Source organism: Passer montanus, unplaced genomic scaffold, assembly GCF_014805655.1.
Source record: "Passer montanus isolate IOZ18808 unplaced genomic scaffold, ASM1480565v1 scaffold106, whole genome shotgun sequence".
In the NCBI taxonomy this organism is placed as follows: Eukaryota; Metazoa; Chordata; class Aves; order Passeriformes; family Passeridae; genus Passer; species Passer montanus.
Window position 1 is genome coordinate 176220 of NW_024357170.1, and position 16832 is coordinate 193051.

The 16832-nt window shown below is 41.1% G+C and overlaps 3 protein-coding genes across 6 annotated transcripts in view; 2 read left to right on the top strand and 1 right to left on the bottom strand.

The window, feature by feature from the left end:
• The window catches only part of ALDH1L2 (aldehyde dehydrogenase 1 family member L2), a 30850-nt gene extending 27574 nt beyond the window's left edge, over positions 1-3276 (top strand). For both annotated transcript variants that reach the window (XM_039720541.1, XM_039720550.1), the window contains exons 22-23: positions 129-328; positions 1229-3276. In XM_039720541.1, the coding sequence (XP_039576475.1) occupies positions 129-328; positions 1229-1284 (256 nt within the window). In that variant the 3' untranslated portion in view covers positions 1285-3276. The remainder of the gene's footprint in view (positions 1-128; positions 329-1228) is intronic.
• On the bottom strand, positions 726-6608 carry NOPCHAP1 (NOP protein chaperone 1). Its single transcript, XM_039720564.1, has 4 exons — positions 6534-6608; positions 5849-5935; positions 4753-4889; positions 726-3676 (listed from the first exon to the last, which is right to left on the bottom strand). The coding sequence occupies exons 1-4, from the start codon at positions 6583-6585 to the stop codon at positions 3491-3493; spliced, it is 462 nt and encodes a 153-aa protein (XP_039576498.1). The 5' UTR covers positions 6586-6608; the 3' UTR covers positions 726-3490.
• A 2787-nt stretch (positions 6609-9395) lies between these two features.
• SLC41A2 (solute carrier family 41 member 2) overlaps positions 9396-16832 on the top strand; it is a 43262-nt gene continuing 35825 nt past the window's right edge. Inside the window, exons 1-2 of one of the 3 annotated variants that reach the window (XM_039721047.1) lie at positions 9396-9565; positions 15647-16378. In XM_039721047.1, coding sequence (XP_039576981.1) covers positions 15824-16378 — 555 coding nt within the window. In that variant the 5' untranslated portion in view covers positions 9396-9565; positions 15647-15823. Of the gene's footprint in view, positions 9566-13095; positions 13130-15646; positions 16379-16832 lie in introns of those variants that run through there. The other 2 variants (XM_039721039.1, XM_039721040.1) reach the window with 2 other exon arrangements.

Below are 16832 nucleotides of genomic sequence, written 5' to 3' on the forward strand. Positions count from 1 at the left end.
CATCTTTATAAAAGCTCACTGGAGAAGGAAGGCCATGTGAAAAGTTGCTTCAATGACACCGAAGGTAGAAGGTTGCTAACACTTGTTTATTTTACCTAGTTGCAATTAAGTAATTTCTTTCCCCTCAGGGATGTTGATGGAGTATTGCGACGGGCAAATGCCACAGAATATGGCTTAGCTTCAGGAGTTTTCACAAAAGACATAAACAAAGCTCTCTACATCAGTGAAAAGCTAGAAGCTGGGACAGTTTTTATTAACACTTACAACAAAACTGATGTGGCAGCGCCATTTGGAGGATTTAAGCTGTCTGGCTTTGGGAAAGATTTAGGTAAGTTGTTTCCTTCCCTCATTTATTGTCTCAGAGTCCTAATCAATCAAAGAATTACAATCCTTAACCCAATTCCTCTCCCTCCCTAAGTATTGCTACTTCAATACCTCCCATTCAGCATTTCCTGTATATTTGCTAAATATCACAGAATATTCCTCTCCAACTACTCTGAGAGCAGACAAATAAACTACAGCTTTTCCAGAGCTCTGTACAGGGTACAAAAGGCTGTCAAGTAACAATGGTATTGGCCAAAATATTCTTTCCCTCAGATAGAATGCTAATTTAGGTTTCTCCTCTAAGTAAAAGCATGGGAAACTTTTTTATACCTTAAAATGTCACCAGAATTTGCCAACAGACACAGAAAAAGATGCATTAAAAATATTCTTTTCAAAACAACTTTTTAGAAACGTGAAGTTTATTTTGTCAAAGAAACCTTGCAAGTCTGGACAGCTCAAGCTTCACGGCAGAGAAAAAAGGAAAATCAAATTTAATTTAATTTTTGCTTTTGGAATCTCCAAAGACACTTCCTGAAACCAAAATGAGTCACAATGTCAGGGAAAAAAAGATTAATGATTTTCACACAGCTTCTCTACCTCTGACCTTTAATAGAGGGGAAGCAAAGTTCATAAATACACCTATGAGCCCCCAGTGGCCATCTAAAGACTACTGCTGCTTGGGGAGCTGCTTGTTAAATCCAGTTCCTTTTTCTGCCACATCTGTTGGGTCTGGCCCCTTGACAAACCAGGTCTGTAAATCACAGTGGGAAGGTAATTAGTTTTCATTGTTCCTGAAGAACTCAAATATTGGCTGCAGTGCTTCAAATTTTTTCTTAGTAATAGTTACAGTCTGACAAAATTCATTTAGCTGCTGTTCTAACAGATGAATATTGTGCTTGTACAGGTGAAGAAGCTCTTCATGAATATCTCAGAACCAAAGCCATCACTGTGGAATATTAAAGTAACAGCTTCACTTGGGAAGCAGACTTTCAGCAGAGTTTGGATCCTGATTACCACACCAAGCGCTCGATACCACACCTAGGATATGTCTGCAGTGCTACAACCAAAAGAACAAAGTAAAATACTCATTCCATGGATAAGTTTCTGTAAATTAGGTCCAGATTTTAGTCTGACAGACAATGGCTTTTGGAAATCACCCTGAAGTTATTTAAATTATGTAGCAGCAACAGTTGGCAGCACAATTTCCTTCCATCTTCTCCCCACCCCAAGAATATGGTTCAGTTTCTTTTTTTTAAACAGAACTGAAGAAAGTTCTCAGACACCTACTTCCTGTTTCTGTGACATAATGTTTACATGATCATTTAAAATCTTTAGTCATTAGGCTTTCAAAGTTGAACTAGAACATACTGATTATGCCGTTTTTGCTATAGACCAGTTCAGGCTTTACGGTAGCAATTAAACACTCTGCTCTGGTGACTTTTCAGCAGTACAGAAAACCTTTGTGCCATAAGAAGTAAATCAATGCAAGGAAGTGCACTTACTATGATCTTTGTATAGTACATACAGAGTTCAATATTGGTGTTAAACTATGCATATCAAGCTGAAGTTACTGAAAATATTTTCTACCTTTTTGTTGATATGGAATGTGTAATCTGCCTGCAGTTTGAAAGGTGGTTACATTAATGGATTAAAATCACATTTTGTGTCTCTGCAGATGGACTGTAATCACTGTTTCATACTATATGATTATTACTTTGTATTTCACACTTTTGGGTTCTTTTTAATCTCTGGGAAAATCCCTTGTTAAATGACCAAGGTCAGATGTTAGCTTTCAAACTTTTTTCAGTTTGGAAGAAATTTTCTATAGATTGAGACCTTATTTAACTAAGCCTGTTAAGACTCCTTGCTCTTACAATGCAAAAACACCCAAAGCTTCATTTATTTGTGGCTGCTATTAAAGGTAGCAGTCTGCTTCTTTGATCCCCATCCTTCCTCTTCACTAAAATATTCCATGATTTAATCAGTAAATCATGTCTCCATCTTATATTTAAGCCACATTGTAAAAGAAAGACTAGAATCCCTGTTATTTCTTACTACAAATACTACAGAAACAGGTATTAAAACTAGAACTTCAGGTACAGGATTCAAAATAAATTCTATAAGTAACTGCAGGTTCCAAATAATGACATTAAGTGTAATATTTGAGCAAATACAGTATTGAAAATTTTACTTTAATGGTGTAGAATATACAAAGTTCCCTTAAGAAACAATGACATCCAGGAGCATGACAGATACTTCTGAAATGCAGACTGATCTATGAAGTGAATGTAATAGCCCAAACCATTGTATTTGATCACTCTGAGGTTAAGTATAAATGGGACACACTTTCACTGATTCTGGTGTCACAATTGTGTCAAGCCAACTTAAGTACAGGCCAGCTGAAAAGTCACCTTTTCCGCCTTCTGTCAGTGACAGTTAACAAAATGGAGATTGGAAATGTGGCAGGGAAATTGGGGGATGAAAAGTGTAGCTTAAAGCCACCATAACACCCCAGAGGCAGCCTTGATCCTTTGAGTATGGAGGGTGTTTGCACCATAGCCACAAAGGCTTCCCAGGAGCCTGTAAGCTCGCTGTGCTGGTGTGGAGCCCAGTGCAGCACACAGGGTAAGTACTAAGTGACCCTTTGCTGAACTCATGGCTGTCCTTACCCAGGCTGGCTCAGCTCTTGAGCAGTCACTGCCATTAATGCATTGCAGACTTACCTCTGGGGTACTTAAAGATCATGTTTAATAGTGAAGAGAGTGTACATAACACTTCACAGGACATGGAATATGAAAACAAAGCTTCTTTCCTGGTTAACTCTTTCTTGCCCTCATCTTCCTCTAAAAAAAAAGTCTTTCTTCAACAAAGCAACAGAACAAGAATTTTCAACTTTCAAGTACCCCTTTAGCTGTTTTCTTAGTGTAATCTACTATGAAATGCATTTCCCTGTTACTTGATGAATAAAATCACACTTAATTCTTCAGAAACCCAGCCTTCCCCAGCCATGAGTGGATCCTGAATTCTCCACCATGTAAGCTATAGCATTTCACAGGATCCTGAGAGATGCTATACTGGGAAACAAAGTGGTTTTAAGAGACAACTCTTCAAAGTGAGAAAATATGATTTGGTTGGTTTGGGTTTTTTAAAGTAAAATAAAATGGATTTACTCATTTGCTTTGCTGTCCAAAATTTCTATTTTGCCCTTTTCTCCCTTTTGTTGAGGAAACTTAATATTGTCCACTGTCACTTCATCAGTTACAGAGTCATCTTCATCAGATTCTGAGTCATCTTCTGAAGTCAGCAACTCTTCATCTGTATCAGAATCACTCAGTTCAACTACAGCCACATTCTGAAAAAAAAAACAGACCTTGGTTAACACATACTACATACATATATATATATATGTTATACACACACACTACAGCACTTTTATCACTTGAGTAAAACAAGGTGAACACATTAAACAGCCTGCTACCATAAGAAAATCACACCCACAATAAAAAAGACTTTTGAGTTTTCCAGGGATTTTACAAATATCATTAAGAGATTCATAAATATTATGGGCCTATAGGAAATCTAAGGCCATATTTATACCACTGTCAAAGAAAGAACTGAGTCAATAGCTGAACTCAGATTGTCTAAATCAGGTATTTAAACTGACAAGCAGCAGGCATCAAAACTACTTTTCAGTAAAAAATTCAAATTATGTAATTTAGTGTATAAGGGGTCATGACAAAAATATTATCATGTGTAGATATATATATTAATATAGTTTATATCTTATAATGTAGTAGTATTCAGGGCACTACAAGTACGCTAAAATAACAAGCAGTTTAAACCAACAGAAGATTTACTGAAGAGATCTCATATATCCATATACAGAGCTATAATTTTTGAGGTCTGCTTAGCCAAAAGGCATTTGGCTGGGTCATGCATATATATCAGCTTCAAAATATAGTTTTCTTATACAATTGTGTGGCTGCAGCACTTCAGTTAAAACCAGAAATAAAATATTTATGTGACTGTAAATAAACAGACAAATACCAGCAACAAAGGATCACAACAACACTAACAACTTTTCTAAACCCAAGATCTAGTAATTCCTAAAAACAGCAACAGAGCAGAGCTGAAAGCCAGTTATTACTCTTACACTAAAGCCTTCTGTTATGCCTTACTGGGCCTTATATTGTCCAGTTTTTAAACATAATCACCTAGATGACATTTAAAATACAATTTGTGACTATTGATTCAGAGTTGTAGATTCAAAAGCATGTCTTATTCCGTTCTTGAACTGCTTTATGCTCTGTGATTAAATTCTGCAAGTATGATGGTAAAGACTTCACTTTATCATATTACTCATTCTAAGATCAGAGAGTTATTTTAATCCCATCTAGACAGATGCTAAAATAAAAAAAATGTATTTACCATTTCTATAACTTTTTCTGTTTCACTGTCTAGATGTTCAATATCAAACTGATGAGCAGGTGCTGTTACCATTTTTCTTTTGAGCTCGTCATTTGCCTGGGCCATCTGTGGTAAAAAGCTCTGTACTCGGTCCAAAACTGAAAAGAAACAATTATCACACACACACACACACATATATATAGAGTCAAAGAGATGCTCGTTAGTGCTCACATTTATACCTCAGATATGAGCCTTTATAACAGATTCCATTTCAACTGTAATTTCCAGCTGTCTACAATAATTCAGTATAGACTGAAGGTTTCAAAGAAGATGGAAAAATTAGCTGTAGCAGATGCCATGATGGACTAATGAAAGATCAACATAATTAACAAAAGAAACTCTGAATTAAGATGGTGGAAGAGAGACAGAAGCTCCAGACTGAAGTATAAAGCACTTATCCTCTACAGCTCAGTGGGACTTCACAAGAATTTTAATGTAATCAATGGAATTAGGAGAATCACACTCATAACCCTTCCATGAAGGAAGACAATATTTTCACCTCCAGAATTTCTTCAAATAAACTGCTCCACACATGCAGATGAGCCAAACACTAGTTTTCTTTATTTAAGAAGAGCTCACTGTTTCAGGCGAGCTCCACAAAAATCTAACAGGTATAATCAATCTTTGAAACACTGCCATCTTTGTAGAGACTATTATCCAACAAGGAATTCGATGTAACAATCTTTCTGAATTTCAGCTCAATCACAAAACATAAAATAACAGGAGTCCTTTTTAAAGTAAATACTTTTATACTTAGTACAAATATATTGTACTAAGAAATTACTTCTAAAAAGAGATAAGAAGCCCAAGCAACAACTCTATACTGGGAAAGAACAATCTGTCCCTAACACTTAAGAGCTGTAACGCCTAGCATTGCAAAATCTGATTTTGCAGCAGCACCACTTATGTGACTCACCAGTGGGAGCAGGACCTACCACCTCTAGAAACTGAACACAAAAGCTTCTCCGTTTTCAAGGAAAGCACCAAAGCAAAAGCTGTGTCACAAATGTTGCCTACTACCAGACACGGCACCAGGGACAAGCTCCTCCGTACTCACCACTGCTCCTTGGCACCTTTACCGTCTGTAAAGTTGTGGCCTTCTTGCTGCTACATTTTGAATTAATCAGCAAAATGTCTTCCAGCCCTGCAAAGAAACAAACAAACGGGTATTGAAGTGCTTAAGCTGACAAGTTCTCCGTGACTGCCATCTCCTTTTGCTGCTCTTGGAAGGAATACTGGGCTATACAGGCCAGGGGTCTCAGCCTGCAGGTCACCTCTCACACACTCCTTGAGCTTAAGCTAAAGCTGTTTGTGAGACAAAGCTTGGTTAAGCTAGAGTTACAACGCACAGAAGAAGCTCTCACTCCCCCGTGCAGGGCACGGCCAGCGGTGGCTGGGGCGGGCCGGTCGCGCTGATTTAAATCGCGGTGCCGATCACTGCCGCCGACCGCGGGCAGCAGCAAACGGTGCCAGGGAATTCGGCATTAATTATCCTCATTATCGTTATGACCACCAACAGAGTGGTATCGTTAATTAAAGCGCAGCGTTCTGCCTTTTTAGCTTTTTTCTTTGTTCTCATAAAAACGTCGTTACGACTTCCCATAGTTTGACGTGGATTTCCCCCTTATTCGCTCCGTGCTACCCCTTCCCGCGGCATGCAATCACCAGTGGGCCACCGGCGGCCGACGAGCCCCTCCCTGGGACCACCTGGCCAAGCCGAGCCCCGCCGGTGCCGGACTCACCTGGCCGGGGCCGCACGTCCAGCAGCTCCCGGGCCGCCGCCGGCCCCGCCATGCGCCCGCCCGCACGGAAGTGGCGCGGCCCGCGCGCTCGGCGGCGGCGCGCCCCCTGCCGGGCGGGAGGAGGCGCGGCGCTGCGGAGATGGCGGCGGCGCGGCCCGAGGCTGCTGAGGCAGCGAGGGCAGAGGCACGGACAGCGGAGTCCTGGCCGGCGGGGGAAGGGCACTGCCAGCAGCTCGAGGCTGGTGGTCCTGCTCCTCTGCTCAGCCCTGGTGAGGCACATCTGGAGGGCTGTGTCCAGTTCTGCGCTCCTCGGGGCAAGAGGGACACGGAGCTCCTGGAGCGGGGCCAGCGGAGGCAGCAGCGGTGATGAAGGAACCGAAGCGTCTCTTTAAGAGGCAGCTGGAGGCCTGTTTAGCCTTGAGAAGAGACAACTGAGAGATTTCTTCAGTGGCAAGAGTGACAAAAGGATGGAACCAGGCCCTTCTTGGTGGTACCAAGCAACAGGACAAGAGGCAGAAAGTGATGCACAGGAAGCTCCGCCTGAACACGAGGAACGCCTGCTTTGCTGTGCAGGTGACCACACACTGGAACAGGTTGCCCAGGTTGTTGTGGAGTGGAGATATTCCGGAACTGTTTGGACATAATTCCGTGCAAACCCTGCTTAAGCAGGGATGTTGGACCAGATGGTCCACTATGGTCCCTTCCAACCTGATTGATTCTGTCATTTGGCACAAAAAGTCCATCCCATCACCATGAAGAATCTGTGGAACCAACCTGCTAGCTGGTAACATCACCAGCATGCCAGTCTATCAAAATGTTCCCATTTTCATTTTCAGAATTTGATAAATGAACCTAATATTAAATATCAGAGCCTGAGGGAGTTTTAATCATCCTTTGGAAAAGAAACTTAATAACCACCAAGTTCAGCTGACACTGATACTAACAGCCTGTTATACAGGATTTCTTCTGCAATCTCTGTCCTTATCTGTTCTGCAGTTTGTGTTCTTTCACAGCTAGACAATATGAAAACTGCAAAAAGAAAACTGAATGGTTCATAAGAAACAAGATAGGAAGTCCAAGATGAAAATGAGAATAAATAGTAATCAGGTAAGTGGTGTTTAGGGCCCTCATTGCAAAGGACCCAGAAAAATGACAAAGGAAAAAACCCAACCACACAACCACTGAGATCCCAGTATCTTGGAATTAACATGAATAAGAAGCAAACCTCTGCAAGGCCTTGAGACCACCCTGCTCTTTTCCTGACAGACTGTCCAAATGAGTGTCCTCTGCCACCTCCCCAGCCCACCCACAGTGCCAGGTGCATTCCACTACCTGCACCTTTCCTCCCCAGCTGCAGTTCAGAATTTCCATTTCCCAGAAAAATCCCACTGCTAGCTTTAATGACTGAAAAATCTTGAGGGCTGAGGTTTTTTGCCTTGGGCCTCAAAAGCAAGACTTTCTGACTTTGTACACAACCCAAAACAATAGTGTGTGAACCTCAAACGATATCCTTCATCCGTGGGTATTATGTGATTCCATGGAGGGTGGGGCATAATGCTGTCAAGGAACCTGTAGTAGTGAGTGATGAAGTGATTGCCCAAGATAACCAGACAAGCAATTAGAAAAGCCAGAAAAAGCACCCTCGGGTGCTATTCCCAAACCTCAGGTTTACAGTCTCAGCTGTTGGCAGATGTGATCTTTATCTGATTTGTAGGGTAGCCCAGCTAAGTATCCAAGCTGTGTAACAGCTGAGCTCACACAGGCCATGGGTATATAGGGTTGCTACTAGGGTAGGGAAGCTACAGATCTGCAGCCCAAATCCCCTAAATACAGGCTTGAGACAGCTGAATTATTAGCTCTGAAGTTTGGGCTGCTTCATTCATTTAAGGTGGTGGTATTGATGTGAATGTTCAAGCTCATCCTGTATGCTTCACTCTCGTAGTGCAGAATGTTTTGGCCCCAGTCCTGCAAATACATTTCCCCACTGCAGCTAGCTCCAGTTTATGGCAAACACTTGGTGACTTGCCCGTGATGCTTTTTTTTTCCTCTCTGTAGACAGGAAAAAGGATGCTGTGGGCTTGGGTGCTGTCACCATCATTAAATCTTCTCATCCTCTTTCTTCCTTTCTTCCCTTTCACCTTCCAGTTAAGGCATCCTCACCACTTCAAAGTGTCAAGCAACTATTGAGGAATAATACTAGTACTGATAATAAATGCACAAATTTATCTGGCTTGACCGTTCCAATGTATTAATGTGAAGTGTTAATATAAAGTGTTTTTCAAAACAGGAGTCCAGCAAGGCCTTGGCTCCGTACTTAGTTAAACAGAGACAGTTGATGTCAAGGGAGGAACTTGCAGACTTACACGCTGTTTGCAGGGTGTACAGTCCAGTTGGGCAAGAACAAGGATATTCCAAGTGACCCAAACACTTTACAAAATTGGATTCCTGAGGAAGCTGCTGTTCGCCAGCTGGCAGGAAAGAGCCACAACGTCCTGGCAGCTGGCAGTCAGGAGTCAGTGCAAAACGACGGCTCCTGTGCTACGGCCAAGAGAGCTTCTGCGAGTGGAAGCAAAGGCACCGCCGCTGCCCGGGGAGCGCCCTGGCCCCACTCCCCAGCGCTTCGCTTTCCCGGCTACGGGCACAGCCGGGCCCTCGGGGGGCAGCGGGGCAGCAAGGCCAAGGGGCCGCGGGCGGGTCTCGCAGCGCGGGTAGCGGGTATCGGGCAGCGGGGATTCGCCCCGGGGGCCGGGCTGGGAGAGCCCACGGGCAAAGCGTCCCGTCCCGTCCCGTCCCGTCCGGTGGCACGGGGCTCGGCTCCTCCCTGCCCCGCCCCGCGGGCTCGGAGCGGCCGGTGCCGGCGGCGGCGGCTCTGCGCATCACGGGCCACATCATCGCGGGGGCCGCGCGCTTCCGCGCCTGCTCAGTGGCGGCGGGCTCACCTAGCGCGGAGCTGTCACCGCCGCCGGCTGCTCCCGCCCCGCCGCGGCGATGGAGCGCGACCCCGCCGCGCTGCCCGCACCGCTCTCGCCCAGGTGAGGGGAGGGCGCGGCCCGAGGGGGCGGCGCGGGGAGCGAGCAGCTGCCCCCGGCGCCGGGCGGGCTCCGCTGTGCCGGGGCGCGGGGGCTGCCCCGCGTTTGGCCGCCCGGCCCGGTACCCTGCGCTCCTGAGAGCCCCGCAGCGCGTCTCATCGTGTGCGCGTAATTATGCACCGCTCCAGGTAGCCGGGACAATGAGCCTTTTCTTCGGTTTCTCTGTGCCTGCACAAGACCTGCCCAACATTGCGAGTAGCCCCTATTCCTTGGCACTCTTTACAGCCGTAAGTGCAGGCAGTTCTGTTCCCACCTTTGCGCCCATAAAAATGTGCCAGATGGTCGCCGCAGATGCATCGCTAGACAAGCATAGAATAGAGCCTCCACCTGAACAGCACCTGTACAGACTTCAACGACCATCTCCTTTTTGTTTACAACCGTAAATTAATGTGTCATTAAGTGCAATTAACATGGAATGGCACATCCATTCTCTTTCCATACTTTTCTGCCAAAACGTAAGAGGTTTTTGTGATTTATTCTACTTTACTTTCTACTCTGTCATTAATTCTCAGTTAACTTCAGGTTGTAGCTGTCTATTTTTCTAGTTTCACTAAATGTTATAATTTCTGCTTCCTCCGACCCACTGTCCAGGATATAGTTGCGTGTCTTCTTCAGTCACATTTGAATCTAGGTTATAGACCACACTACAGTATGTGGATCATATAAAATAAAATAATTGTTTAATCTTTAGGAAGAGTCCTAGCAATGTTTAGAATACATGCCTAGTTATCCTCACTTTACCAGTTTAATAATGTGTGTAAAAAGATGAGAGCAGATAGGATGACCTGTTTTGGCAGCATTCTCTACGTGTACTGCCCTAAAGAGATTGTGAAACTGGATCCATAAATACTGTAGTATGCCTGGTAGATACTTCAGGAGGAAAAATAACAGTGTATCATTTTCTTTTCAAATACAGGTAGGATATTATCCACACAAGCAATAGGGAGTCTGTATCCTAGTGCCTGAATTAATAAGTAATTTATCTCTCCTTAGTGATGACAGTAGAGACCTGTAATCAGGATCCCAAAGAGTAGTTAGGATTCATCCTGGTAAATACTTACTGGTTACTTAATCTAGAGGACTGCATTAACTCTTACATTTCATACTTACCCACCTGATTTTATGGGCTGAATGAAGCATGTGATTGGCCTGGTATTTTTCGTGCTGGTATTCCATTTGGGTCATTCTACAACCAACCACATTTCACAGCCTTGCTGCTGTGTTTTGACTCTGTTTTGGTCTTTTCTAGATGAGTTGCCTTAAAAGTGCAGAGTGAAACCAAGTCTTTTTCTCTCAGTGGCTTTTATCTTCCTCGGGGCCCAAATCGAAAGCTGCCGTGTTCAGGAAGTGGAATGCAGCAGTCTCAAACTTGTCTGAAAACTGAGCCTCTGGGCAGCAGGTTGTTCAGTGCCTTACTGTCAAGAAGGCATCTGGAGGTTCTTTAGTCTGTTTTTTTCCTCTTGTTATTTGTTTCTTTTACTGTTAATTTAGCCAGCAACTGCCATAATAATAAACACAGTGTTAACCAGTTTTCTGCATAGTACTTAAAAATGGTATGTAATGGTCTTATATCTGCTTTGCATGCACCATTTGTTGATTTTCAGCATGTTTTGCAGCCTTTTACATGCTACCCTCAATATCTGGTATAAGTAATCTTAGCCCAGTGTACCACATTGGTTTCTGGATTCTGTGCAATGGTTGATGATAATACAACCTGTTTACTCTCTGTAATGCTGAGGTGATATGATGTAGCATTCCCTTTCTACTGATATCCCCACTACACTAATATAAATGATTAGCCATGTATGTATACACAATGCAATAGTGGAGAAGAGGCCATGAAGGTCACCTGTATTCTGAACTTAAAGAATGCTCCCAAAACCTCATCTTTCCAGCTTTACAGAATCTCAGAATTGCTGAGGTCAGAAGGAATCTCAGCAAATTTTCTCTTCAGCCATGTCTGCTCAGTGTAGGGTCAAGAAGAACAGGTTTCTTGGGGCCGTGTCCACTTTGGTTTCAAATATCACCAAGGATGGAGTCTCCAGAACTTGTTTGAACCAGTGTTCAGCCACTGTCATGGTATAAACCTCCAGCTTTTTCTTATATTTAAATGCCATTTCCAGTGTTTCAATTTGTGCCTGCTATCTCTCATCCTTTCAGTGAGAAGAGTCTGGTTTCATCTCTGAAGACACAAAAGAAGAGTCTTTCATGCCAAGGAATAATCCAGCTTCATCTTTGCTTATTATGGCAAAATATTAAAGTTCAGTGTTTTGTTAGTGTTTCATATTACTTTCCTGAATCTCTTTCCAAGGCTTGTTCTTGTCCTGAGAGACATTTCTCAGACAGGCATGTTTACACAATTGTATTTTATTGTGGGCCGCCTAGAAGTGCAGTGTAGAGATTATTAATGGTTTAAAAGACCACCAGTAAAAAAATGTTGGCAATTTTTAGGAAAAGCAGGTTTCAACAGTGGTGTGATTAGCTTTGGGTCCCATGAAAGCCCTCAAAATTATTTAGATAGATGTTATCTTTTGGTTTTGTTAGCCAAACTCTGAAAGAAATCAGAAATTTCCCTAGACCTAAACTTTGGTAAGTATTTATTTTAGCCTGTCATAATGTTTACTCTACAGAAATTTCATGCTTGATTCTTCCTCCTTCCCTTTTTTTTTTTGAAGATTCTTAAAAGGTCATGATGATTTATTGAGTTCACACTTTAAATGAATTGTTGGCAGTCTAATATCTATCTGATCAAATTTAGCAGTAGAATCTGGTCCCTTAATCCTGCTAATGCTAGATGTTCTTTAAACCAAGGGGAAGTAAGGAAGAAGCATTTTCTTTCCCATGCTCTTGAGAACAGCATTATAGGTGTGTCTGGAACAATGTGGACAATTATTTGTGCAATAATTGAAGAGAGTTCTTTGAGCTTCTTCCTGAACAGTCTGAAATTTTTGATCATTTGATCCTTCTCAGATGAAGCGAGCCAATCCAAGGTGAAGGATGGAAAAATATCATAATGATCAGGTGCTCAGTTTCATAGCTGAAGTACCTGAGATCTTTCTAAAGCAGCTTTGCTTTTCCAAAAGTCAGCATCTATCCCATTTTGTGGTCCTGTTTTCTACAGCCTTTATTTCTTCCTGTCCATCATGTACACTGTCTCCATGTGCATTTTTAAAATTGCTGCATGCATTGTATTAACTCTTATGGGTAAAATTGGCTTGCTCTCTTTTGGATTGCCGAGTGTAGGTATTTTGTGCATTTTTTAAATTGCTGCATGCGTTGTATTAACTCTTATGGGTAAAATTGGCTTGCTCTCTTTTGCATTGCCAAGTGTTTCATTTTTCAGGAACACATCTTCAGTGATGGCAGGGTATGGCTGAATTTGTTATTTGTTTGTGTTTACAGAACTATTTGTTCATGTTTGTGTATGCTTGCAGGACTGAGAGAAATGGCAGGGTATGGCTGAATTTCTTATTTGTTTGTGTATGCTTGCAGGACTGAGAGAAAGAGGTGGGTAGTACATAGTAATTGTTATGTGCTATGAAATATATGAAGGAAAAGAAGAAACTATTGAAAGTAGGTACTTAGGAAACAATATGGAAGAGGGATAATTATTTTCATAGTTTTGGCATAACTTATTATTTTCCCTGTAGGGACAAAGACAAGGTGTCCTTTCATTTCATATGTAATATGCCAGCTATGATAAATCTGAGGCTGCTTCCTGACTTCTCAAAGGTTCTTTGTCTCTCTCTCTTTTTTTTTTTTTCAGTATTTAATCTTTTTCTGTAACCTCCAGATTATATGTCAAGAAACCAGAACCACTTATCTCCTCTTCCTACAGAGACTGGGAAAGAGATTTTTGAGATTTTAACTGCCTTTTCTTCATATGAATTACTTGAGCAGAGCTTGTTTTTTTAGCTCCCATATTTTTCTAGACAACACAACAACATAGGCATTTTTCTTGTCAATGATAAAGCTTCTCAGGAAGTTCTTGTTCTTCCTTAGAACAACACGAAAAACAAGTTTTGCTGCATTTTGTAGGTACAAAATACCCCTGAAAATACAGCAATTATTAGCATCCTGTAACTTAGGATGTAAATATTGCACCAGATGACATTTAGAAAATTATTTTTGTTGGAACACATGTTTAGAAATGAGTTACATTTAGTTACATTTAGAAGGGTTCATAGTTATCTTCTCCCTGTATGCTCTGAAGGAACAATTACTCTTTCCTATATATTATACTATACAATACTTTTCCAACCTAAACAATTTTATGATTCTGTGGTTTTCAGTTTATCTTCTTAAATTCTCATTTTCCAACATTTATCACTAAGTTCACATTTTGTCATGCTAAGTCTTTGTGGTAGGAAAAACATAAATGGCTGTCATCCAAAGTGCTTTGTACTATTCCATTGCTAGCCATCCACGCTAGCCCTTCCTCCATTTGGAACTTGACCAAATAATTTTTCTGTTCCCCTTTTTTTTCCCTTTTAAGTATGATTTCTATTTCTTAATACTTTCTTATATTAAATGAAACCACAGTCTTATCAAAGGATTAATTTCTTTAAAAACCCAATAAAAAAATTAAAAGGAGAACAATCCATATGTTAAAAATATATGGCTAATTAACCCAAATATTTTTGGCCAGGGTTCCAGAGCAGTGAATAATTTCCATGAGTCACTGGTCTAGCACTCTGGTGATGCGACTGGAGGACATATGGGAGAAACTGCAGTGAGAGCCAGACTCTGCATTGCTACAGCTGTCAGAAAATTCTATCAATGCATTTTCCTGGGAGTGAAGTGAAATCCTTCAATTTCTTCTTCTTGTTCTGGCTTTCTGTAGCACATAACAGAGCACCATTTTGACCTGTGGTTAGAGCTGCTCCAGGATAGCAGCAAAAGTTGTTTTGTTATTCCTAATTAAAATGTATGGAAACCAGAATTTAGGCCTAGGAGATTTTTATGCCCTGAAACGGAAAGATTCCACAAAGCGCAATCTGCTACAGAGTGGCAAAAGATTGCAGGAATCTTGGTTACTTAAATTCGTCTGTTGGTCTTGTGGAAAAAAAGATTGCTGTGTCTTGCAAAACTTGGCTTCTTTCTAGGTCAAGCCATACATTTCATTGTCATTTTAAAAATATTTGTTTCTTGGTCAGAGCTCTCTTGGATAAAGTAAATGGTAGAGGGAAAATCATCATGTTGCTTCTGAGTCTTGTTACTCAAAAAACCCAGATCTAGTAGTTCTGTGAGCAGCAGGAATTTTGAAGTGGACTTGCTCTGGCCATATTGGAGTGAGTTAGCTCATGTTTGAAGACACCTAACAGCAAAGGCACAAACCTGGATCTCTTACAAGGCTATTAGTTGCTAAAAGCTTTGACATCTCCACTCCCTGTAAAGTCTATCTGAAATTGCTCTAAAAATACTGGATGACTTAAAAGCTTTGGAACAGAGAGAAGTATAGGAATCATAACATAAAAGATATGATCATAGGAAGCTGAGTTTCTTAGGAAATGCAGATTAAAAGTCCTCCAGCTCTAAAATATTTTCATTTCCTGCAGTCTGTAAAAATATATATTTTCACAGCTTTGCATGGATACAAACTCATGTGGAATTGTGTTATCCTACATCATGCTGGTGCAGTCTCCCTGACCATTGTTTCTCTGTTTATGCCAATCATTTACTTGTATTTATGGAGTTCAGTAATAAATACCAAAGTCAGCAAAGGTTTGAGTCAAATTAGAACTGTTCTTTTTGTAAATTGCTACAATTATTACCACAACATGAAGATTGAAGAAAAGGAACATAAAGTGGCTTCTGATGGAGGGAATGTGAAATGACTTGAGACTGTCAGTACATCATTGTTTATTTTCTTACCATGATGGAAATGTCAAAGTAGAAATAACTTCACCTTAAATCACGGTAAAGAGAAAAGATTGTGATCTGAAAAATTAAACCAATATCTTGTGTATTCTATAGAGTTAAAATTTTTTAGAAGTAAATATATACTTTCTACTTTTTTTGCAGATCCATTCTTGCTTATGGAATTGTTGAAGATTTGAGAGCAATGGAAAAACACTTTTGCTTGCAAAAAAGGAACGTTTTGGTCCACGTGTAAGTGTGGCACTTGGTGACTCACCTGCAAGATTTCTTGGCTGACATCTGAAGAACAAAGTGCTTTTCAACCCGTACTTCTGTAGCACTATGACTAACTGTAAAGGCAGATCTACTATCTCCAAAACAAATAGCAAAGTCCATGACAGAGAAGGCTTTGTAAACTGGACCATAAATTTTAATACAATTCAGTCTGATAAATTTTTGAGGCTGCTTTTAAGTATGGTTCCTGTTGTTTACCAAATAAACCAAGAAGAAAGACACAAAAAGGTGAATGGTGTCTGGCAAGATGGATTGCAACCAGCAGGACACAATTTTAATGTCAGGTCTGAACAACACACAGAGTACCATCACTTCTCAGAAGCAAGCTTTCATGGTAGCAATGGACACAACTCATCCAGCTGTAGCCCTAAATATGATGATTTTACCAGTTACAATTACTGTGATGGAATGGACACTTCAGAAACAGATGCCATGTTGCAGGATGACACTCTCTCTAGTGACAGTAATGAGGATGTCATTGTGGAAGGAAGTAGAAAACAACCCAAAGAATCGAGCAGTATTATGGCACTGCAGATACTCGTACCTTTTTTGCTGGCAGGGTTTGGAACTGTTTCTGCTGGCATGGTTTTGGATATTGTACAGGTTGGTATTTGCTTTGTAAGACTTTTTTAACAGGTAGTCTGGGAGGTCTGTAGCTAACATGTGACATTGTAGATGTCTGCAATATTGAGATGTAATTAGATCTGTGTGTGGTTCTGCTACTATGAACTTATTAAAAACGTTTGAAATAAGCACAATATTTAAACAGAAATACAGTACATAAATCAATCTGTGTGGATTTCCCCACTTTTGTTTGGTTTTCCTTCGCTCAGATATAGGAATTTCTTTAGCTGCACTTAAAGAGTTTACAAAGTTAATTAAAATAGGAGGAAGAGGTGACAATCTTTGTCACTCAAAATCTCGAGAAAGTAAAGGAAATTTGGACTTCAATCAGTTGAAATGGAAAGAGATCTGTTACCTCAAAAAAAAAGTGAATAAAATTTCACATACAAACTTTACTGCTTCCTTGGGCTGTTTGACACCAGTCTGGTGCTTT